The sequence below is a fragment of the Ptychodera flava genome, chromosome 12, assembly GCF_041260155.1.
Source record: "Ptychodera flava strain L36383 chromosome 12, AS_Pfla_20210202, whole genome shotgun sequence".
NCBI lineage: Eukaryota > Metazoa > Hemichordata > Enteropneusta > Ptychoderidae > Ptychodera > Ptychodera flava.
In genome coordinates this window covers 20,942,337-20,967,118 of record NC_091939.1, presented here as the reverse complement: position 1 = coordinate 20,967,118, position 24,782 = coordinate 20,942,337, and the positions used below count along the sequence as shown (strand labels likewise).

Here is a 24,782-nt window from a genome sequence, read left to right as displayed (position 1 = left end):
TTAAACGGAAACTGCTGAGTTCACCCTTTTGTTCGTTTTCTCTGCACGTAACAAATTGGGGGCTTGTCCGGGATACGAATATTTTGAGCCGTTTGACAACATTTTGCCTGCCTTTTTTAAAAACTACAGTATTCTGTGAACTCAGCGAAATTTAATCATGGCGGAATTTAAACCAGAGGAAATGGATGACCTTGATCAGGACACATTTGATTCCCTCAGAAAAGACGACCTCATTGCACTGGCCAATTTCCTTAAAGTAGAAGTCAAAAGATCTATGCGCAAGAGGGAAATACAGTACCGTATTGCCAAACATCTAGTTGATTTAGGCCAATTTGAGGAATCCACCCTGAAAGATTATGAGCCCGAGTCTACCTCTGAACTCAGAAAATTAGAATTAGAATTGCAGACAAATTTGGAGATCAAGAAACTAGAATTACAAATGGAAAAAGAGAGACAGGCATTAGAAAAAGAAAAAATACAAATGCAATTAGAAATGGAAGAAAGACAGAGAGAGAAAGATAGGCAGGAAAGATTAGAAATGAAACGTTTGGAGCTTGGACAGTCAGGAAAATTCTTCCCTTCAGACAAGTTTGACATCACTAAGCATTTCAGGTTAGTTCCCCCTTTCCAAGAAAAGGATGTTGATAAATATTTCCTTCATTTTGAGAAAATTGCTCAGAGTCTGAGTTGGCCTAAGGAGTCCTGGTCTATGCTTTTGCAGAGTGCTTTGGTGGGTAAAGCCAGAGAAATTTACATTCAGTTGTCAGTAGAGCAGGCTTCAGATTATGATTCTGTGAAGGAATTAATTCTCAAGGGCTATGAATTGGTGCCTGAAGCTTACCGTCAGAAATTTAGGGATTGTGAGAAGGTAAAAGATCAAACTTATGTTGAATTTGCTCGAACAAAAGAACAACTGTTTGATCGTTGGTGTTCTTCTGAAAAGGTTAGTCAGAATTATGACAAATTACGACAACTTGTTTTGATTGAGGAATTTAAAAGGTGCATCCGGAGTGACATCAAGACGTTTATCAATGAACAAAAGGCAGATACATTAGAGGTTGCTGCACGTTTGGCCGATGATTATTCATTGACCCACAAATCTTCATTTCTCAGCAAACCATCCCAGTCCTTTTCATACAGAAACAATGCAGGTAAATTTAACTCCTCCTTTTCATCCAAGAATTTTTCAAAGGACAGTAGGAAATCAAATGACAACAGTTCACAGAGTTCAAGTAATACTCCCACATCATCAGATCCCAAGTCTCAATCTCCTTCTGACAAACAGTTTGGTACACTTTCTTGTAATTATTGTAAGAAAGACGGCCATTTAATGTCAGAGTGTTTCAAATTGAAAAGAAAACGTGAAGGTCAAAGTGGTCAAAGTGGATCTAAGCCACCGGCTTTATTTCTTCATCAACTCAATTAGAGTCTAATAATGTGTGCAACACATTTTCTGAGGTTAAACCCCTCTCATCCCCAATTAATGAGGTCAAGGTCAATTCTCTCTCAAGATAGCATTATGGGTATTTTCGAGCCATTTATTCATAATGGTTTTATATCACTTTCTAGTGATTTCTCTTCCGCTACCCCTGTCAAAATTTTAAGAGATACCGGGGCTTCCCAGTCTCTTTTGTTGGCAGATACCCTGCCGTTTTCTGAAAAGTCATTTTCAGGTTCTAAAGTTCTTATTAAGGGGGTAGATTGTAATGACTACATTCCTGTTCCTCTCCATAATGTCTATTTGTCTTCGGACTTTGTTTCTGGACCTGTGGCTTTAGGTATTAGGCCTTTTTTTGCCTTTTGAAGGATTCACCTTCTTCTTGGAAACGACCTTGCTGGGGACAAGGTCATTACTAATCCACTTGTGACTGATAATCCTACTTTAGATCAGGATCCAGAGCCAATTGAACAAGAGATACCCGATTTATTTCCTTCATGTGCCATTACTCGAGCCATGTCAAAGAAAACTTCTGAGAATCAAATACTCTCAAAAATAATGTCACAGATGTTGACTTAAATGACACCTTTCTCAGTCAGGTGTTTGACACGGATCATTCCGTTATCCCTCGTGGATTTGAAACTTCCAGTAAAACTTCTGCTGACCAAAGTCAGACATTTTCTAGATCAAATCTCATTGCAGAACAACACAAAGACCCAGATATTTTGTCTTTGTTTGACAGGGTAGATGATGAAGGTAAAACTTCAGATAGCTCTGTTTCCTATTATACAAAATCTGGTATTCTCATGCGTAAATGGAGACCTCCAGATGTTTTGGTTGATGACGATTGGGCTATAAAACATCAAATTGTGGTTCCAAAGCCCTATCGTGCTGAAATATTGCGCCTGGCCCATGAAACGCCCTGGGCTGGTCACTTAGGAGTCAGGAAAACTTATCATAAAATTCTCAGTCACTTTTATTGGCCTAATCTCAGGCAGGATGTAGCACATTTCTGTAAAACTTGTCACACATGTCAAATGGTAGGAAAGCCAAATCAGACCATTCCAAAGGCCCCTTTACAGCCAATTCCTGCATTTCAAGAACCATTTAGTAGGATTCTAATAGACTGTGTTGGGCCCTTACCAAAAACAAGATCAGGAAATGAGTACATGTTGACAATTATGTGTACATCAACTCGGTTCCCAGAAGCCATACCACTGAGAAACATAAAGACAAAGACTATAGTGAGAGCTTTAGTCAAATTTTTCACTTTATTTGGCCTCCCTAAATGTGTCCAGTCCGATCAAGGCTCCAACTTTATGTCTGGAATTTTTCAACAAGTAATGGATCAGCTAGGCATTAAACAGTATAGGTCATCCGCCTATCATCCAGAAAGTCAGGGTGCTCTTGAGCGATTTCATCAAACTTTGAAAAACATGATTAGGACCTACTGTTTTGACACAGAGAAGCAGTGGGATGAAGGAATTCATTTTTTGCTCTTTGCTGTTAGAGAGTCAATTCAAGAGTCTCTTGGTTTTAGCCCATTTGAGCTTGTATTTGGACACACAGTCCGTGGCCCACTTAAGCTCGTTAAAGAGAAATTCCTATCAGACGATGATGATTGTCTGAATATTTTGCAATATGTGTCAGATTTTCGTACGAAACTCTCTAAAGCATGTGAATTAGCCAGAGAAAATCTTGAGTCATCTCAGCAGTCAATGAAAATCAAATATGATAAAAGCACCTCAAAACGGAAGTTTGAGCCAGGTCAAAAAGTTCTTGTTCTACTTCCAATTCCTGGCAAACCACTCCATGCTCGTTACTTTGGGCCATATCTAATCGATAAGAAATTGAGTGATTTAAATTACATCATAATAACACCTGACAGGCGAAAACAAAAACAGCTATGTCACATAAATATGCTTAAGCCATATTTGGATAGGGATAATCCTACTATAACTCAGCCTGTCAGTGCAGTCAGTTCAAACCATTATGAAGATAGTGATACTGAAACTGACTTGAGTGAAAATACTCTAAACTCAAAGCTGGGCTCGGTCAAGCTTCAGAACTCAGAAATCCTGGAGAAGCTGGAGTCTACAAAGTTGGCACACCTCCAGCCAAAACAACATCCATACAGACTGAATCCAACAAAGCAAAATATCTCCAGGAAGAAGTCAAATACCTGCTGGACAATGACTTTATTGAACCCAGTAAAAGTAACTGGAGTTCGCCGTGCATACTTGTTCCCAAATCAGATCACAGTTATCGTATGTGCACGGACTTTAGGAAGGTCAACACTTTAACAAAGACAGACACTTTCCCAATCCCGAGGATTGATGACTGCATCGACCGAGTGGGAAAAGCCAAGTATGTGACGAAATTTGACCTACTGAAGGGATTTTGGCAAGTCCCTCTGACGGATCGTGCTCGTGAAATATCCGCCTTTGTTACACCAGACGGATTGTTCCAGTACAAGGTGATGCCATTCGGAATGAAGAACTCTCCGGCAACGTTCCAACGGATGATCAACGACGTCATATCCGGGTAGACGGGTGTGCAGCCTACGTTGACGACGTCATTCTGTATAGTGACACCTGGGAGGAACACATCAAGCTCATGCGGAAGTTCTTTGAGAGACTGAGTAAAGCAATGTTGACTGTCAACCTTGCCAAATCTGAGTTTGGTTGGGCGAGGGTGACTTACCTCGGACATACTGTAGGACAGGGTGAGGTAAAACCTGTTGATGCCAAAATCAGTGCCATTTCAAGTTTTCCCATACCAAACTGCAAACGACAACTGATGCGCTTTCTCGGTATGGCTGGTTACTACAGAAAATTCTGTCCAAATTTCTCCACAATTACTGAGCCTTTGACTAACTTACTTAAAAAGAAAGTAAAGTTTGTTTGGTCAGAGCAATGCCAACAGGCATTTGATACACTTAAAGCCATACTGCAAAGTGCCCCAGTGTTGTCTGCACCAGATTTCACTTTGCCATTCAAATTAGCTGTAGATGCTAGTGATACGGCTGCTGGTGCTGTTTTATTGCAAGAAGATAGTCATGGGACATCCTGTTTGCTACTTTTCACGCAAATTTAACAAATCCCAGAGAACTACTCTACAATTCAAAAAAGTGTTTATCTTTGATATAAGCTTTACAGCATTTTGAAGTTTATATTACTTCTTCAAATCAGTCAATATTAGTTGACATTGATCACAACCCTCTTGTTTTTACAGAGAAATTAAAAGGCAAATATCAGAAATTGCTAATGTAGAGTTTAATGTTACAGGAGTGTAACCTTGATATTAGATATATCAAGGTCAGAGACAATGTACTTGCAGACTGTCTCTCGTATTTAGAGTTTATTTTTGTTCACTTTCAAGAAATTTTACTTTAGAGTAAAACAAAATTTGAGTACTTAAATCCTTTTCAAGATTACATTTGCAAAAGAAAGATTTTTCTTTGAAAAATTTTCTTTTTTTTGAAGAGGGGGTGTGTTATGTAGGTCATTTCCCCCCACACTCATCATGACCTGAGTTCAATTAGTCTAGAACATTCCCAAGGTCACTGCCCTTGATGACCTCAACAACCTTGAATTCAATTAGTCATGTTTGGAATGTTCTGGAAAGTTGATTAGTTGTGTAAGGAAGATAATTTAGAACAGTAATTAGCATGTCAATAAAAGTTCTAGATTGTTCTTACATGCCTTTATAAAAGGGACGTGCACAGCTTCCAGTCAGACTTTTGGGATCGTGTCTCTTGTGTGTTACTAAACTCCAGCAGTAGTCATTCTCAAGACTTTTCAAGACCTTCACTGCCAACGCTGGATTTATACTGTGGACTTTGTGCAGCTTCAAGCCTGCAAGCCAAAGGACTGTTCATTCATCCAACTGACTGTTACAACTCTGAGACTGGAGCTTTGCCGTCCCAGCTGAGATAAGTAGTCTGTACACTTTTAAAGCTTGTACTCTGTCCCTAACTTAGCAATTAGTTTTGTTTCGTAATAAATTTTGTTTAAACGGAAACTGCTGAGTTCACCCTTTTGTTCGTTTTCTCTGCACGTACACCGTATGTGATACTTTGCTCACTTTCCATCTTTGATGTCATTTTTCTTCATTCATGAACCCTTTGCCTGTTGGAGTGGAGGTATAGAATTTGACTTGTTATTGTGTGTATATATATACACTGAACTTAATGCAATGTTGGGCTAGGGTGGGGGCCTGTAGAAATACTAACCCACAATTAACCCGCTTGAGGATGATCATATATCAAAAGGTTTTTTGGCAACGTTGAGTCACTTCACAGTAAGTTTGAAATATTGACATTCACCTCATGCAATTCCACTTCATAACCCTCAATTTCTTCAAGGAGTTCACACAATCCGCTGTCACCGTAGTCGTAGTTGAAACTCAGACACTTAGTCGGCGGCAGTGCCAGGCAGTCCTTGGCACAGTTCTGAGGATACAGATAGTTTCTGGTGTGATGGGACACTGATCTGAGACGACCAAGTCGTGGTGCTGCAAAGTACTCCAGGCTCTTGGTTCCAAGGGGATCATTTCCGACATTGACATCATGAGAATTCTTGTCAAGGTCAAACTCAGTCCAGTCGAAGACCTGGTCACCAAATATGGACTGACCAAAACCAACAGCTTCCTATAATATAGAGAACCAAAAATTTGTGACTCGGAGAGCAAATTATTGGTTGAAATGAAGTTTCAAGGGCCAAATGCTCTGTCATACTTCTTTAACAAACTCTCATTGATGAATGGTGTGAGATCATAACTTTTTTGCTAATTGTTGTCAAACAGCTGAAAGCTATCTTAGCTCATGATATTGATACTTATTTGACATTTAATAGTTACTGTATATTGCTGTTGATTACTTCTGAATTTAGCTAGTATAGCCATCATTTGGTTAACATGCAGTTATATATTCATATTGAAAGTGATCAGATGACAGCCATTGTCAGGATTCTTAGCTATTTAACCAATCAGTAATTACCAGGTATGTAAACCAGTGTGTTCATGTACTGGGAGATAAATTATTATCATTGTTGTAAAGTCACAAAACCTTATGTTGTGAGACATTATTTATTACATTCATTGTGACACATGTGACAGCAATGTAACTTTTTGAAGATGACAGGGTGTCACAAGAACATATTCAACGATATTTTGTCAATCACAACAATGTCCCATAGCTGTGCTTCTCACCTCTCTCTGAGTTATCACAGAATCATCCAGTGCCACTGAGGATGCCTTCAAGACATTTGGATTGCTGGTTGACTTGAAGTCAGCGGTGACGCGTCCACCTGGCAATGTCACGTCGTATGTCGGTAAGCCGCATGTTGCTTTGCTAGTAGCACTGGCTGAGTTGACTGCTGTTATTGTGAAGTACAGAGGAACTCCCCCTCTCAGAGTCTGTATGATACAACAAACAGGTATTAAATAAAAATATCAGCATCTCCAAGTTGGTGCATGCACAGCCACACTGTATATAATGTTATCTTGGTTTTAACTCTATGTACAGGCTAAAAATAACACTTTGATAAAATATTTATAGATGTGTGTACCGGTATGTATATCTCATGATGTTCATTCAGTAATCACACCTAGGTAGAAGTGAACAGGCTTGCGTTCCATCTTGTTTTGTAATGATAAAACATCAAAATGAGGAACTTGACAAAAAAACTTCTGACAGAATACGATTGAATCAACTCAAATTTCGAAATCTTGAGAAAAGCTTAATGTCAAACCTGACCTGTGACACAATAGTTGAGGCGCCTCCCATTGGCTGATCTCTCAGAATATCACATCCATCCTTGTAAGTTCCGACACAGAATGTCATGTCTACTTCACTTCGATCATCTTCCACAGCCAGTGAGAGCTCAAAGGCGGGGTCGGTGTAGTCACGTCCTTCCAGCTGCCTGACGATACATCCTGGATTGGCCGTTGTATCCCGAACTTGGATAGCGCGCTTGCCAGCAGCCGCAGCACCATCTTCACTGAACAGATCAATTGGATTCTGCACCAAGAAATGAGAACAGAATCAAGACTTTTGCATCTCACCTGTGTAAATTTGACACCATAATATTCGTTTGGAAAAAAAAATTCACCAAATTGGAATACAAGAGGTATCAACATATCAATATCTAAAACTGAAAGTGACCACAGTTTTTTTTAGTTTTTTTATTGTGATGTGGCAGGCATAAGAACAATACCCAGACTGATTTGTGCCAGATGTTATTTGTAAGGTCTATGATAAAAATATATTTACCTTGAAAATCGGTTGAAAAACAGGAGGGGTGTTATCCGGCTCTAAATCTCCAATGTCCATCAGATTTCCTGAAATCATTGGGGTGGTGTACTCCCACAGCAGTTTGTTGATCAAGACTTTGCGGATGTGGATTTTAACCCAACCGATCTTGATCTTCAGTTCAAAGATCAAGAGAGCCCTGAGTTCAAGTCGTAGCGGTACTAAATTCATGTCCATGCGAGCTCTATATATAGACAATAAAATTTATAATTTGAAGAAAATTAGAAGAGAATGGCGTGCAGTTTCCCTGAGAAAAGTGTGCAGGAAACTTGGAGCCTTTCAATTTGAGGTGTGTACTACCTTACAAAACATTAAAATTGCCACTTTTTCCAACAATATAACTACAACGTATATCCACAATATTGGCAAAAATATTGCGCAGTCTGCAAATTTTCTTGAAGTCTCAGCATGCACATGTATATATGTAACAGTTTATTTCAAGAAAAGTTTGAGAAGTCCAGCTGGTAACTTACCCGACATCTAGAGGAAAATGATCAAACTGAACCTCAGCTTTCGTTGGGAAGTTTACAGTCAACAAGTACCCGGTTAATCTGAGTTCACCAAACAGCAAGAAAAGCCAAATTCCAAGGTAGCCATAGACTTGGGCTCCTATTTGTGGTCTTACAATGAGCTAAAGAGATCACATGAAAAATCATAAATCATTAAATGTTTTCAAAATTGATCATATGTACAGTATATACATATACACTCTGGTTTCCCTGCCATTTAATATGTTTTCTTCAACCCTCTTTTGAATTATATTCAAATCATATTAATCTATAGAATTTCACTGTGTCAATGCCTTCATTGAACTTGGCTATTATTTCTCCTCAGACATACAGTCAAGGGCAATTGATGGAGACTTACAGCTGCCTTCATCTGAAGCAGACATATATCTGTGCCATACTGCATTCCATATGAACCACCAGATCCAACACCTGGAATCGTGGGGGAAAAAAACAAAATATCAAATGCAAATAAGAGAAAGAAAGAGTAAGAAATGCCAATGGTAAAGTTTATGCAACATTTTCTCTACGATCAATGTTCATTGAAAGTTTCAGTTCATCACAACTACCAGTATAAGGTGCAATGAAGTTTTTAGGTGAACAGGCCCTTACTGTCCATAGTAGTCAAGTAATGTACTGTATGCCTCTGTTAAAAATCTTCTATGTAAAACTTCTCAAAATGCATTAATTTGCATTTAGTGGTGTGGTGATTATACTTTTCAGTTGTCTAAAAACTTTAATTCCTGTTCAATCACAGTGTTTGATTACAGTGAAGCTATGTTGAGTCTGTAAAGAGCAGATCCCACACACTTAAGGTAGACTGCACCTCTGGGACAGATATTCGGACTCACAACGTTTTACAATATTCTTTTGGCTTACACTTGGGGGGGGGGGGGGGGGGGCTAATTTTGAAACTTATTGCGTAAATAAAATTTTCATCGGCTTAGTTTTGTGAAAATAGGGAATGTTGATGTACCCTAAAGAGATAACGTTGGATTGCATGGTGGCCATTTTGAATTTCAAATGTCGGAAAATATTGGGTCATTTGTTTCTTTAGTACCAAACTTTGCACAGTGACACCAATTTTTGTTCTTGATTTTGACAGTGAATGGACGAAAGTTTGTTTTTCTGTGTTAATTTTCCTGTGGACTCAAAGCGTTAGTCTCTAATGACCAGGATAACAGAGAGGGTCATGTTGAAGTTGGATACTTTAACGACAGAATTTCAGCATCATCTACACATTTACCCAAGTCAAATGATCTGGGTAAACATAACTATGAAGTTAAGACAGAAATCAACAGAAGATGAAAGGTCAAAACAGGAGATATTCAGCCTCATAATTACTTGATTAATGATATTATGGATTGCATCTGACATTGTATTGCATTGATAGTGGGAAACTTTCCTTCCTTGAAAGTTCAAACACCACTGCTTAACCACACTCATTCTGTAAACTTCCACACTTTCACTGACGAATTTGTGCAAGTTCGTGGTGTTGTCTATTGGTGTGAGTTAGATAACTTTGGCGGCATACAGAGATGGCAAGAGATTGTCAATGTGAGTGGAAGAGTGTAAAAGTTTTTTTTAATATTTATGAAGCTTGAAAAAATTAATACAGTGAAGCTTACCAAAGTACATTGGAATTGGTCCGAGGAAGAACAGCACTGTGTACTGATAAAACACTGCGCCATGTTGGAAAAACACAGCACCTCTCATACACCTATCATAACCTTGGAATTTGTCACCAAACAAACCAGAGAGTGCAGTGTCAATTGCTTCTTTCACCTGTATGAAGAGAAAAGGGTATGATGACGTACTGTATCATGTGTAGGTGGGTTCAAGTGACTGAGTCTGAGATGAATTGTGTGAGTACAGTATAAATACACTATGTTATCATAAGTGATACAATATTCTATCACCCAACCAACAAAAACTGACAAATTTCCTATCAGTTGGATAAATACTGAAAAAGCACTGTATTTGCAATATACAGGAAATATAATTCAGTGTTGCAAGAATTGTTACATACACAATGGGTTATAGCTTACAAATCTTAATGCCTTTCATAGCAAAATGTATGTGTAAAATACATGTAAGCTGTTGTTGACTGTTGCTCAGTGTCAGTGCCAGAGGCTCTGTTACTGTGCTGATAAGGTTTTGCTGTACAGTTTCTTCAGAAGATAATTCTGATATACATATGTCACTGTATGTTTTCACCTTTATTAAACAACATGAACGCCATATATGTCATTAACATTTAAACCCTTCATCTCTTCAAACTGTAAATGAAATCTATTATTTTCCCAAAAGGGTGAGCGAGAAATGAAATTGTAAAAAATTGTCATGTAGATATATTGGTTTCACTCCAATTTTGCAGTCATAAAATGTGGCATTGTTAGACAACATGACAATAAACCACTTATGTTTCTGTACAACATACAAATAATTCTAGCGATGACATGCATCTCTATGAGATACATGTATCAGACTTTATCTTACCAAATCCTGATAGAATTTTCTGAGATCTTTCATTAGCTGGGTGACATCTTCTTCATCTATGAGAAACTCATCCAACAATTCCTCAAGTTCACCAAGTGTCATGTCTCCAAGTCCAATGTCTTTATCATCTATGAAGACAAATGTTGACATTTTTAAGAAGTGGTCAGACAGAATCAATATTAAACACAGTGTACTGGCATGATAGTAATGTTTCTGTACTCGGTCCTTTTTGACTGACAGGGACAGCCCTTCGCTTCATGTAAGTTCTTTTATAACTCTACACTGCAGACAGTGTTCAAAATTTCTTTTCCTGAATGTAACAAAATATAAGTAGCCCATAGGCTAGAGTTACATCCAGTATGCACTGAAAATGTGCCGTATGATAAATTGATTCATCAAAAGTAGTAGCAGTATAGTTTTACAGTATTTCTACAGAGGCTTCAGAATGGTCCACAATGTAACCTTACATAATAACCCAAACAAGACCAACTGACCCATACGAAAAATACTCTTCAAAATTCTATAGATTTATAGCTTGTAGACATTCTATAGATATCTGTACAAGTTCTATAATAAAAGTTTATAGTTTTGGCACCATTTCCTTGAGAATTCTATAGAAAATGGTGCCAAAACTCTATAAACTTCTATAGAACATTTATAGAAAAGCAGGACTTCATAGAATTCTATAGAATTCTATAGAATTCTTTAGAACTTTATTTGTACGGGCAATTGGCAGATTTGGGAGTACACATAAATCTGCAGGATAATTCATTGGCAAACTTTTGTGAGCCTGTTACATAAATTTTAACATCTGACTGAAATGTGACTTAACCTACCACTGCTAGCAGCACTTTTGGCATCCACGTAAGCTTGCATGGTCTCATCACAGAGTGGAATGTTGATGACAGCATTATCGAGAAGTGTCAGGAAAGGCTTGCATTCCTCCACTTCTGTTGCACAAAGACCAGCTGCTAAGTTAACCTGTGAGGAGAGTATAGCATGGATTCAGGATAAAATTATGCAGACATTCTTTTAATATATAAAGCCAATATTTTCTTGCCATGGAGGCACTTTGGGGCAGTGGTTAGGGTATACCTGTCTCATTATTTGGGGATGGTGAGTTCAAGACCTGGTGAGTCCAGAGTAATGGACTCACTGTTGGCAGATGGTGAGTTCGAGACTCCAGCATAGACTTGGTTCAAGTTTGTGATTTTTGTATGTTTGAGCTGGGTGAACGTGATGATTAGTGTTCTGTTTTCATGTGAAACGCGAGCGTGAGTGGGGTGAACGCGATTAGTGGAGTGAATGCTATACAGTACTTGGATTTCTGACAAATGCCAGAGTATCTCATTAATGCCACCATGATCACTAACTGCTTTATTTCTACAAGTACTTACTATAATCTTTCCAGCTCGTTTCTCTATCTTGTACTGGATGGTAACTTGAACAGCATCAAGCAGCTCTAAGTTTTCAATCATTGGTTCAGTGTCCTCCGTTGCTAGAGCAATATAGAATATAGAACAGTTAAAAGATAAATACACATTTGTACAGCAAAAAGATTATATATATATAATATATATAATGGACTCACATATACAGTGTATATATATATATATATATATATATATATATATATATATATATATATATATATATATATATATATATATATATATATATATATATATTCAATTATTAAAAAATGACATACAACATAACACAATGTGAAATCAATTCAGGTACAAAGCAATAACAACTATGTGACTTAAACTGCTCCTGATATCTTGGACTTACCAAATTCATAGTCAATCAGCTCAAATGTTTTGGACCACTTATCCGCTCCAAGTTTCAGCTGAAAGCTGCACGGATCATACGAGACGTAAGCAGTGAACGAACGATGGAAGTGAGAGAGTTTCAAGTCCATACAACACGACACGCCCAGGCAATGCTCTTCAAACGTGCAGTAGATGTTCTTAGTCAGGGCATTCCTCATTCCAAAACATTCTGTGGGTGAGGAAGGTCAATAAGATCAATTGATGCTACTGGTGGACATACAACCGTACTTTGATATAAATCACCAAAAAAAAGGAATTAAAAAGAATGCAATTGAACAAAGAAACAAGAATATGCAGATGCAATTCAAATAGATACTATCTTTAGATGCCATCTGATTTGTCCTAGAGTCAACGTTCACATAAAACTAATACAACAGGCTGTCTCCAGTACAACTCTAGGCCAACGGATATTCTCCACTGATGATGTGTCATTAGCATTTTATTTACATATTCACACGCTCTACGTAAATGAATATAGGAAAACGAGCAATACATGTATGCATTACCAACTACGATGAAAAACACCTTTCAATTCATAGTCCATACACTCAAGGTCATTAAAAATTCATGGATTTTCAAGGACTTTTTCAGCAATTTCAAGGTCTTTTATGATATCACGACTGATGCTCTTGTTATTTTTGAAAATCAGGGGTGGATTATAAATTTTCCAGGACTTTAAGGGACTCAATTTCATTTCCAAGGCCTTTCAAGGACCTTCCAGAAGTGTATGGACCTTATTCTCTGCTCTATCTTAACAAAAATTAATATTTCAGATTGACATGTGATTCGTTTGAACTCTTCATCAGTTAAATATGCAGCTTGCCAATACACAAATTAGTAATGATATAGCCATAGTAACTGTGACTATTGTGGTAGTAACTCACTTTCTTCTGTTTCAAGGTATCTCTCGATCAACGCATCCTTAGAACCAGTCGTTGGTTTTCCTCTCAACTTTAACGCCGAGCGTAGTTCCTTGATGTCCATTGATTCTGGTCTCTTGCATTCATCATTGTTTATTGCACTCTGTCAGGGTGATAACAATGTGGTTATTACATGTTAGTGTAATAAACAGCAAGATGGTATACCTGTGTATTACATGAGCTAATTCAAATATCAAAGTACAGCGTATCCTCTTTATAGTCCATCCGAAGTATCACTTACTCACAGCTGTTCTCTTTCACTCAAAAACAAAATTAGATACATAATATGGTATCGGGCTAACTCAAGCATATTTCCAGTAATTTGGCAATTGATTAAAAAGAGTAATGAAAACCCCTAATGGACATGTGTAATTATGGAATAACTACACTGAAAAGCTTCTTCATGGGTATCACAACCTATTTGTAACAGTACTGTCAACATGTCTACATAGCTACATAACAACTATTTCCATGATAATCCAGTGAAGATTAAATCTCCTTAATTTTCAAATGTAGAAAGTTGTACCTTAAGTTGCTCTAATAGTGAGTCGATTCTTTCCCTCAGGGAGGTCAGACCAGATTTGTCCAAAAAGTCGTACACCTCGCTCAGTTTCATGTCTTTCATGTTGAAGTCAAAAATAGGTCCAAGTTCATCGATGCCGGGTAAGCCAAGATTGTCGACAAAGTCTGAAATTTTCAAAGTAGGAAGTGGTTACCATCAAATAAATGAAAAAATGTTGTATGCTATCATATTTTGCGTTTTTTCCTAATTATCATGATTCATGGCGCTGTGAGCTGTAAAATGCCACGGAAGCAAACTTTTGCATGATATAATGTATATTTGTTAGGTTGATTCAAAGTTAATGCTGTTTTTCCATAACTTTTAGCACTCACTTTAAACATTTTAAACATTACTTATTTCATTGTGAATTGTTAATCTGTTGACCACACCACTGATACATGCATTCTCTGTTATTTTACCAACTCCTGAACCTCTTCTTTTTTCTTTTTTTTTTTTGTGGGGGGGGGGGGGGAGGTGGGGTGTCGTGTTAATTTTTCTCAGTGTCTTAATACCGGTATATCATCTCATACACTATCTACCCCTTCTTGACTCCAAACTATGACTTCACTGAATCCTTTTTGTTCAGTTTACACAAATGACACTGTTCTTCACACATATATTCCTGTGGATCATTTTCTGTCAAAAACTTTGCATTGCTTTTCGAGAAAAAAGAGCATTGCAAATGGACTTCACAGAGTGTGAGATAACTGGGTACTCATAAAATTCACAATGATACTATGCTTATATACCTTTCGCGCCGTCAAAGAAATCACTGACGATGTCTCGTTTTCTGCGACTGGGTGAGGTGATGTCATTCAAATCAGAGGTGTCAGGTTCACTGGTTCTTGCCGGCGAAGTGTCTTCTTCTTTAGGTCCCCCTGTGATGGTGCCCTCTGCAATCACTTCTCGCTACATTCCATAGGGCAGATATTGGGAAATACTAACATTTAGATGCAATGTGATTGGTGGATAATGATCCATGTGACCAATTATTGACTGATACATAATCAACACAATGCATTTATGGCTGAAGTCAATAACATTGCAGGCAATCCACAATATACATTGTACACTGTATTACCCCTACAAGGTTTTCTCAGATTTTAAACATTATTCCTGTAAGTTGATCTAACTACATGTACCTCACAGACTAAGAACTGACATTAAATCAAATACTGTGTTAAAAACCAAACATGTCCCCACACTGTTCGAACGTTCAAAGATTGTCCAACCAAGCTACATACAAAGTTACAATGAAAAAAATAAACAGTTACAACAAGTTGATTACTACACTGTAATATTTAAATTTTGATCCCCTCCAGCTAAATGTTGTTCAAGAAAAATTAATGCATTGCTTATAAAAAAGTTGCAAAGGAGTAGATATGTGATCAAATGCACATTTTTTTAATAAAGCATTTTTCATGACTGATGAACTTAGGAGTTTAACAGTTGTATAGCACTAGTTGAATCAGTGCCAACTGCAATAAAAATCGCAACCACAGAATCAAATTTCAGAATATCACAGCATTTTACGCTTACATCGAATTCCAGAATGTAATCATCGCAGTGCATGTGCCATCCTGGCGGCGGCATTTCTCTCTTCTCAAAGAAACGTGTTGGATTGATGTATTCGTGGAGGTCTTGGCTTCTCATTGTGAAATGTACAATGTTTGGAGAACAGCCTGAAGAGGTCACTTCACCGAGATGGTTGTCTTTGCTAATCTGATGAAAGTGGGGGGTAAAGTGTACAAACTCTCAAATAATGATCAAAAAAATATTAATCCGTGGATTTGAAGAGCTACAGCATTTCATATTGTATGTTTATGATAGTATACATGTACTAATTTACTCACATGGCTGGAGCTGCAGAGATAGTAGGTCACACATTTTGACATCATGTAAAGTACTCTAACATTATTTGTCTGCACATCAACAGATTAATAGCATTAATCCTTTGAGCACTGTAATTATGTCTCATCAAAATTTTACCAATTTTTATGAATTTTTCTGTAATTTTTTGATAATTTTGGACCAAATGGAAATCACATTTCATTGGCTACAGTTTTTCTCAAAATTTTGGCAAAAATCTTGAGAAAAATTGACTGGGTTTTATTTTATAAACGGGACAAAAATGGACTTTAGCACTCAAAGGGTTAAGCATGATTGTCACATCACCGTAACATTTTTTTTATTCTGAGGAAATGTTAATAACAGAGACTATAAACAATGTTTGAATTTTACTGATATTTCAATTTTTAATGTTGCATGGAAGCAATTATTTCTATAAAATTATGACTTTCTGTGTTTTTATGGACTGGATAAGTCACTTACGGGGTGACCTTCAAGAGAACTGTCAAGGTCAACATTGTACAGAATAATTTCTGTGTTTTTCAGCTCTGATTCCATGGTGATGGTGACCTGGTGATTACCAGTTGTCCTGGCGATGCCGGCAAAGGGAGCCACAATCTAAAAGTAAAAATGAAAAAAAGGATGATATAGTATGCCCATGACTTTTGTCATTAGTAGCGAATCAATCTCTCTCTCTCTCTCTCTCTCTCTCTCTCTCTCTCTCTCTCTCTCTCTCTCTCTCTCTCTCTCTCCCTCTCCTCCCTCCCTCCCTCCCTCCCTCCCTCCAAGTATCTAAAACTCAGATTCCATATTTGTCCTTCCATGTTAAATCTATACCAGTACATCAGGTACAATTACAAAGATGAGAAACTGACAATTGACTGTGCTAGTGTGACCTTGAACAAGTCTTTGACCTTAAATTGACACTGGGTGCATGCATACACACAGTCTAATGTCCACTGCAACACACAAAACTATCAAGCTGAATTCTATAACTGAACATCTCACACCATTACCTTAGCACCTTCTGTTGCTGCCAAGTCAACTCCAGGCAGAGTATTTCTTGTCACGCTTGGGTAATCACCCTCACCACAGGAAGTGTCAATTATTTGTCTGGGGAAACTCTCACCAATCTTGGGACCAAAGATCTTGTTGATCAGAGTCTTTGCCTTTTCATACCTGTCGATGAAAACATGAGGGGCTTTAACAGCTTCAGAGAATGGAATAGTAACACATTTACATATTTACACTGACGGAAGAACATACACTTTCTCATAAACTTTACAAGTGAAATGCAACCTTCTGGTGACATATATTTTGGTTATTTTTATATCATGTTAAAGGTATACAGTCACCTGTAATCTAAATATGACCATATATGGTCAGAGGGGCGTTCCTTGGTATTAAAATGCCCATACGTGAGGGCGCTGTTTTTAAAAAGCGGCCACCCACTTAAAATCTGTGATTGGTTAGATTTTCTCTTTCCATAGTAACTATGGCAAAATTGGAACAGGTGACAGTATACCTTTAAAGGTGACATATATTTTGGTTATTTTTATATCATGTTAAAGGTTTTGAAATGAGTCCACACAAGACATCTAGTAGCAGACCATAAAAGTATTGGAAAAATTTAGAATTTGAAAAACTGAACCAATAGGTGCATTCTACTAAACAATCAAAGGTCAGTCCCTTTGAGTGTACATGGCCATATAATAAATCTGAAGTATACTCCACAAGTTGATTCAATGCTAATGCCATCATCGTATGCGGACAGCACTTTACCCTTTTTTAACGTCCTCATATCCATCTTTGATGTCTTCAATGGTGCCGATGAGAGAGTCATAGGCAACCACAAATGGTTCAGCAACTTCTCGTATTCTGGTCAGTGGAGCAAAAAGATCATCCACAACGCCTAGAATGTCGTCAATCAGCTGTTGTCTCACAGTAGACTGTAAACAGAATACAGTTATTGATTAAACAGAAGTCAACTTCATGCATAATTCGACTGACTGTAAGAATTTTATGCACCATGCACAAAGTACTGCAATTTTTACAAATAACTTTTTCAGGCAATTCTCAAAAAAAAATGCTGACAAAGTTACTCTATATTGACGTGCACCCACATGGTTGAGAAGCGATACCTCTTCTAGAACAAAAATCTGACTTACAAGTTCAACACCAGTAAAATGCTTGAAGGGATCATCATCAGAAACTCCTTCCCTGATCCAGTCCACAGCATTCTCCAGGCTTTCCTTGGCCTTAAGAATGTCATCCCAGATTCCTGCGATTTCGTCGTCAAGATTGAACCAATAGGGTCGTTGACCTTCCAGGAAGAAGCAGGCGTCCTCAATCTTGGTCTTGGCATCCAGCACACCAGCAATGGCTGCCTTCATTCTGTCAAAAAAATCAGCATATTCTCATGAACAACCATGCACACAGTTATTTGTGTTACCCACAGGTGAATGACTTGCAAACAACAAATGAAAGTTTAAGCAACAAATGAAAGTTTCTGATCTTGACCATATCGCGAGAAAGAGCATGGAAAAGACATCATCCCCTGTTGCTTTTTTTTTGAAATTTTGAGTAGAAGATCAGCCTCTACAAATGAAATTAATGATTAAATTCAGTCTGATCATGCTAACATTTTTTTCACAAGGTTGTACACTTTTAAGAAAGTTTCTATGTACCTGTAAATAGACTTGGCGATATCTGAGATTGCAGTGCGGGGTGACTTGAAGAGTTTCTTTATGGCTTCAGCTGTTGCCTTGATTGCATCTTCTATCTGTTGTGCTGCCCACGGCAACGTCACTTTCACTCCATCAACAACAGCCTGAAAAAGAATTACCAGATTTATTTTGAACTGAAGAGGATCCGGATGAACCTGTAGAGAACTGATGTTGATGAAAACAAGCTTTCACCCCTATCAAGGCATTGTTGGATGTGCGGATGATGTGATATGCAGAGAGGAATAAACCACCTATGGGGTGGGCACACCACCAAGTTCTTGGTTTCTTAATTAAGGTAGAATGCACCTCGGGGACAGATATTCGGACTCTCAAACTTTTACAGTTATTTTCTGATTTACCACTTGTTGGGGTTCATTTTAAAGCTCTTAATGTAAGAAAACTTTTCACTGGCTTAGTTTTTGGAAATTCAAAAATTGTATTTTTCTCCATAGAGTTAACACAGGGATGGCGGCCATTTTGAATTTCAATTATCAGTAAATCTTTGGTTATTTGTTTCTCTAGTACCAAAATTTGCACAGTGACCCCCGAGTTTTATTCTTGATTTTGAAAGAGAATGGATGAAAGATTCCTCAAGGAAAGTTTGAGCAAAATTTAAAGTCTTTCACTTTTGAGGTGCGAGCTACCTTAAATGTATGTGTTTATGCAAAGTGTATTAATGAGCATTATTAGAGTATGCAAATCAACGGAGAATGAGGCATTATCAATGGAGTATATCTATTGGCCTATAATCGTGCACTACATGGTAGGAAGCAGAAACACACTGGGCATGCAGTGAGAAAGACAGACAGTGAGGTGGACAGACACTCACTTTCACAGAGAAAATGAAAGGAGGACAAAATATTCCTTGTTGGAGCAACTCACATTGTAGAATTTCATCACATCCGTCTTGATATCATGAAACAATGTGTTGACTCTATCCACAACGTTTCTCACATCCGTGATGAAGTCAGGTAGTTCACTGTACTGGCCTATCTTCCGGATCAGGTCCTTGCCGATCTTTCGGAAGTCCCTGACGCGGTTCGGGAGGTCCTCAACAGTCTCCACAAAGTCATCAAAGATCTCATTAACATTGCTCTTTGTCAGGGAAAGCAAATTCTTGAATCTCTTAATGGTGTTCTTCACGCTGTTCACTACTTCGTTTACAACCTTGTCGTAAAGCTCTACTATTTCAATGATATCATCAAAGCCATATTCCTTGAAGAGTATAAAGAAAGAAAAGTTCAATTTGGTTGCAAAATTACAAATATTCTCAACTTTTTAACAAGGAAAAACGCCGTCATTAAGCACTGAATATTATTACTATTAGCATATCCCCTACAACCGCAGGTTGATGAAATAGTTTTGTAGGGAAAAAAAGGTGTTTAAACCCACTTTCTCTCAAGTTGTAGTAATCTGTGGTTAGTTTATGGAGCCTGGTAGAAAGAGGATTATTGGAAATTACCATTAGCAGATCCCACTACACCTCCAGGTTGATGAAAGAAATCACTACAAATTTGACTCTCTAATAAGGCAAAACTATGATTCTTTTCCATTTAAACTGGAAGGACTTTGTCAAAATGTTTATTTTGATCCATACCTGCAGAATGTTGAGTCCATAGGAACCACTGCCCTTGAAGCAGAGCCTGGCATTCAGAAATTCCTGGTTGACACCGATGATGCCGATGAATGCTCTAGCCCACGCACCGTCTTCTACGTGAACATCAAGACTGCCACTGAATTTCTCTGAAAAGCCACAATAGTTAAATTTGGGCTTAGTACAGATATAATGACCTTGGTGTGTGCACTCAGGATATTGACAAGATTTGCACCATACTCCTCTATAATACAAGAGTATGCTTTTGTCTACATAAATGTATATGAGGTATCACTTCTACACCATACACAAATAAATATCATTTCTACACCATACAAAATGTACAAGATTGCAACAAAATATAACCATGACAAGTTGACATGTACACTGGTAGGGATTTGGTGTGAGTCTGTGGTATCATAACTTCACTTCGAATTCTCTTATAATACCTCTGATAAAAGACAAATCACAACTGATCAAAAAAATATAATGAACATACAGAAGTATATGCAGAATACATTTTTATTAAATGAGTTGATATAAGATAGAACTCACTCAAATCAAGCGTCAGAAAGTTCTTCATGACAAATCCAATGGATGCGCCAATATCACTATTACCCACTGTCTTGCTCCACTCAATGAAAGGTAGTTTCAGTTCAAAATGGAAATCTTTGAAGATTGCACGTCTTCCCCTCGACAGTGGCTTGTTGGAGTCGGAATCGAAGTCAACGTGAGTCTGATTGGTATGTCTGATCAAAAGAAAATACACAGTGATTTGTGTGTTTTCAAGCATTGTTTCCTTCAGAAATTTGTGAGAAATGGACAAATTCACGCTTTATAGCAAGAAGTGTGTGAGAATTTTGTTTTCTCACAATCAGCCAGCAAGAACTGTGTTTTCTTGCTCTGCTTCTGCGAAAAATTGAATTCTCACAATCAACCAGCAAGAAATTAGTTAGTGGTTTGATTGTGAGAATTCAATTTCTCGCAGATGCATAGCGATGAAACAGAGTTCTCGCTGGTTGATTGCAAGAAAACAAAATTCTCGCAAATTAAGTGTGAGATAGTATGTATTCTGGCATCCTTCTCACTAAAAAGTGAGAAAGTATCCATCTCTCACAAATTTCTGTACTAGTGGTGTACCTTCTTCGACCCTTAACCTTCAACATCAACTTTTAATGATACACGTCACTTCTGACCTGTACACTATGAAAAGATGGACACTGATGGCAATATTACTTTTTAGGCTGGTATAATTGTGGCATTACATACAATCTCAGTCCCAGCCAAAGTCAACAGACATGAGCACCTTTTGGTACAGTCAAACCACACATTCAACTCCAGTGCATGTGAAGAGTAATGGTTACAAACCTTTACGTATAATTAACCAAAAGGGTTTTCCTGAGGGGCACTCTAGCTATAAATTCCATATCTCCGTGGAGGTGCTGTGATATCCCTAATCCTAACAACTCCCTAGGTTACTAACAAATGACACAAAACACTCTCTATGCCCACTTCTCTTCTCTGTTGCTGGTCAACTTCAATATTGACCATGTACGGTATATTCCATTTTCATTAGTGGATGGAAAAGGAAGCATGGTCATCTACCATTCTATTGATCACCAGAACTGAAACCCTTATAACACAATTAGTCAACTGACAGTGATGCTTACACTTCAATATACTCGTGCATCAGATCTTGAAGGTCAAGTGCACGTGGATGTCTCTGATATTCCAACGTTGCCGTGTAACGTACATGTTCCTCGTGATCATGGAGTGCCATGTCCAACAGCGTGTCTGCTGCCTGGAATTGAAACATGCATGAGAGTATATGCAGTAGCAAGAATGACAAGAATACCACTATAACTGCTAATGTTACAATGAATACTGAGAAGACATATTTCAAGCCAAGACTGGAAGCTGTAGTAGTAGTAGATTTATTTATTAGAGTGACATGTGACATGACTCAACATTTACATTTCAATAATGATACAACATCAATGGTGAGTGGTCACCCAGCCCAATGGGCTTATAAGTCACTATAATATTGCAACTTTAGAATAAGGGTAGCTCGATGAAATAAAATTAAACTGATAGTGTAATACTAATAAAAAAAACAGTAATCAGTATTAATGTTTGCTATAACACTGCACTGCTGTAACAACGGCAGTGCATATAACACTATATATTATTGCCTGAATACATGGGTTTATGTACCCGAGAGCAGAGGTATGTAATTGTCTCACAACTGACATTGTATGAGCAGAAGTATGGCCTCGTACTTTCACAGAACGAGTGACGTAATGTACCCATACTTTCAAAATACGAGTGACGTACAATGTTGGTTTATCATACACAGCAAGATTTTGACGTAAGGCCGTAAAATTCATAAGTGAAGCTGCGGTTTGTATTAGGAACTATTTTTAGACCCCCTCAAATCTTGAACTCCAAAATCCGGTGCGGCTTCTATGCGCACATTTGTCTGGACTCAACTACGTCACGTTGAAAATTGCCAGCAAGGAGACTATTATTATGCAAATGACCACAGCTGCATTTCTCCGCAGTAGGGAGACTAAGTTATACATTTTCTCAGCTTTTCTCCTCTTTCTTTCGAATAAAGATGATAAACCTTGCACTTCCAAGCCTTAAATAATTGTACACGCCGCTGTCCCACACAAGCGCGGTGCTGTCGACTGCAAGCTATGTTTCACACGCTGCATGCCTGCCAGCTAATTTATGCATACGTTTGCAATAACCTCAGGAACAGCTGTGCGGGCCTGCTCATGTTCCGTCGATCAATATTTTTAGAAATCTGGAGACATGGCTCATCACATTTTTATTTTAATAGTTTACAAAAGATGTAAGAAGCATTGATTTTGTCGAAAATTCTGAAAAAAATATAGGAAGATTTTATCGCGAACACATTTTCACTTGGGGTCGACATGGGGTCGCAGCCATGTTGCCTCAAAACTTATGTCTGTCTGCACTCAAAACTTTCGAATATGAACCTGTAAAATCGAGGTCATTTTGTCAAACTTCGGCGAAATTTCAGCCTATAGACAAGATTACATCTAGGTAAGGTAAATTTACTGAAATTTGATCGACAAATAATCCTGAACTTGAACGTGACAGCTTGCCTTCTCCGGGAAGTCAAGCATCAAGCTGTCCATACACAGCTGCCCATTGCTTGGTTTATGAGATTGTTTTCAAGCGACGTCGGTAGAGCGTACGGGGCTCTGGATATGAACCTACCGCCGGTGTAGCTGTAATAACTGTTGCGTTGTTTTTTAGTCCCCATGGACACCGTCCGGGGGGACTTATAGGTTTGGTCATGTCCGTGCGTCCGTCCGTGCGTCCGTGTGTGCGTGCGTGCGTCTGTGCGTCCGTCCGTTCACGCAGATATCTCAGAGACGCCTGGAGCGATTTTTTTCAAACTTGGTTCAAGGATAGTACCCTACCTCATACAGATGCACTTCGATTTGTTTTACAATGCGATCAAATTTGGCCGTGTTAGAGAACTTTTTAGTTTTCACCTCCATAGACCCCCATGTATAAGGCAGTCCATAGACTCCCATGTATAAGCACAGGCAACCCATAAAGTATTACTGAGATTTTCACACTGGCACAGGCAACCCATAAAGTATTACTGAGATTTTCACACTGTTTTCTCTATCATTTTCTCTCCTTTCTTCATGCTCTGACTGATCAGAGTAAATAAAATAAATGGTTTAAATAACCTAACCTAGCCTCTGCGACTCTTTATTTATTTTACATCCATTACATGGACGTATATCTCTCATACACAAATGCTGTAATTAATTAGTCAACACAACTAATTGTGCTAATCCGTGGACTTATCAGAGGTTGGTCAACATCGGAAAGATAGTGATGTTAATGAAAAAGGTTCCATTCCTATCTTTCGCGATGTTGACCAACCCGTAAAATCCCTGATAAGTTTACGGATTAGCATAATTAGTTGTGTTGACTAATTAATTACAGCATGTGTGTATGAGAGATATACGTCCTTGTAATGGAGTGTAAAATAAATAAAGAGTCACAGAGGCTAGGTTAGGTTATATAAATCACTTATTTTATTTATTCCGATCATTCAGAGCATGAAGAAAGAAGAGAAAATGATAGAGAAAACTGTGTGAAATAACTCAGTAATACTTAATGGGTCGCCTGTGGTATAAGGCAGTCCATAGACTCCCATGTATAAGGCCAAGAAAAATAAAAATTTAGTTTCTCATAGTATTCATATTGCAAAAAGGATGCAGTGACACAGTTTTTAGTGCCCACAGATAAAGTCGAGGGGGCTTATAGATTGGGTCATATCCGTCCGTGAGTCCATCTGTGAGTCCATCCGTTCACGCAGATATCTCAGACACTTTGACAAAAATGTCACGTGACCTTGGTGACCTTTGACCTCAAATATACATATATGTCTATAACTCAGTAACCGCAAGTGCTACATCCTTCATATATGGTATGATGGGACACCCTATGACGCCACACATTGTACCTCATTAATTATGTGCATATCT

At 38.1% G+C, this 24,782-nt stretch overlaps 1 protein-coding gene across 2 annotated transcripts in view; it reads right to left on the bottom strand.

Moving 5' to 3' along the window:
• LOC139145370 (uncharacterized) overlaps window positions 1-24,782 on the bottom strand; it is an 89,145-nt gene that overhangs the window by 44,335 nt on the left and 20,028 nt on the right. For both annotated transcript variants that reach the window (XM_070716492.1, XM_070716493.1), the window contains exons 13-36: window positions 21,912-22,042; window positions 20,797-20,990; window positions 20,245-20,390; window positions 19,530-19,862; window positions 18,609-18,751; window positions 18,090-18,315; window positions 17,704-17,870; window positions 16,938-17,100; window positions 16,405-16,539; window positions 15,613-15,795; window positions 14,823-14,982; window positions 14,038-14,198; window positions 13,476-13,614; window positions 12,551-12,760; window positions 12,154-12,254; window positions 11,593-11,737; window positions 10,757-10,884; window positions 9,886-10,042; window positions 8,619-8,689; window positions 8,225-8,382; window positions 7,713-7,935; window positions 7,197-7,460; window positions 6,650-6,856; window positions 5,766-6,089 (exon numbers count right to left, since the gene is read on the bottom strand). In XM_070716492.1, coding sequence (XP_070572593.1) covers window positions 5,766-6,089; window positions 6,650-6,856; window positions 7,197-7,460; window positions 7,713-7,935; window positions 8,225-8,382; window positions 8,619-8,689; window positions 9,886-10,042; window positions 10,757-10,884; window positions 11,593-11,737; window positions 12,154-12,254; window positions 12,551-12,760; window positions 13,476-13,614; window positions 14,038-14,198; window positions 14,823-14,982; window positions 15,613-15,795; window positions 16,405-16,539; window positions 16,938-17,100; window positions 17,704-17,870; window positions 18,090-18,315; window positions 18,609-18,751; window positions 19,530-19,862; window positions 20,245-20,390; window positions 20,797-20,990; window positions 21,912-22,042 — 4,269 coding nt within the window. The remainder of the gene's footprint in view (window positions 1-5,765; window positions 6,090-6,649; window positions 6,857-7,196; window positions 7,461-7,712; window positions 7,936-8,224; window positions 8,383-8,618; window positions 8,690-9,885; window positions 10,043-10,756; window positions 10,885-11,592; window positions 11,738-12,153; window positions 12,255-12,550; window positions 12,761-13,475; window positions 13,615-14,037; window positions 14,199-14,822; window positions 14,983-15,612; window positions 15,796-16,404; window positions 16,540-16,937; window positions 17,101-17,703; window positions 17,871-18,089; window positions 18,316-18,608; window positions 18,752-19,529; window positions 19,863-20,244; window positions 20,391-20,796; window positions 20,991-21,911; window positions 22,043-24,782) is intronic.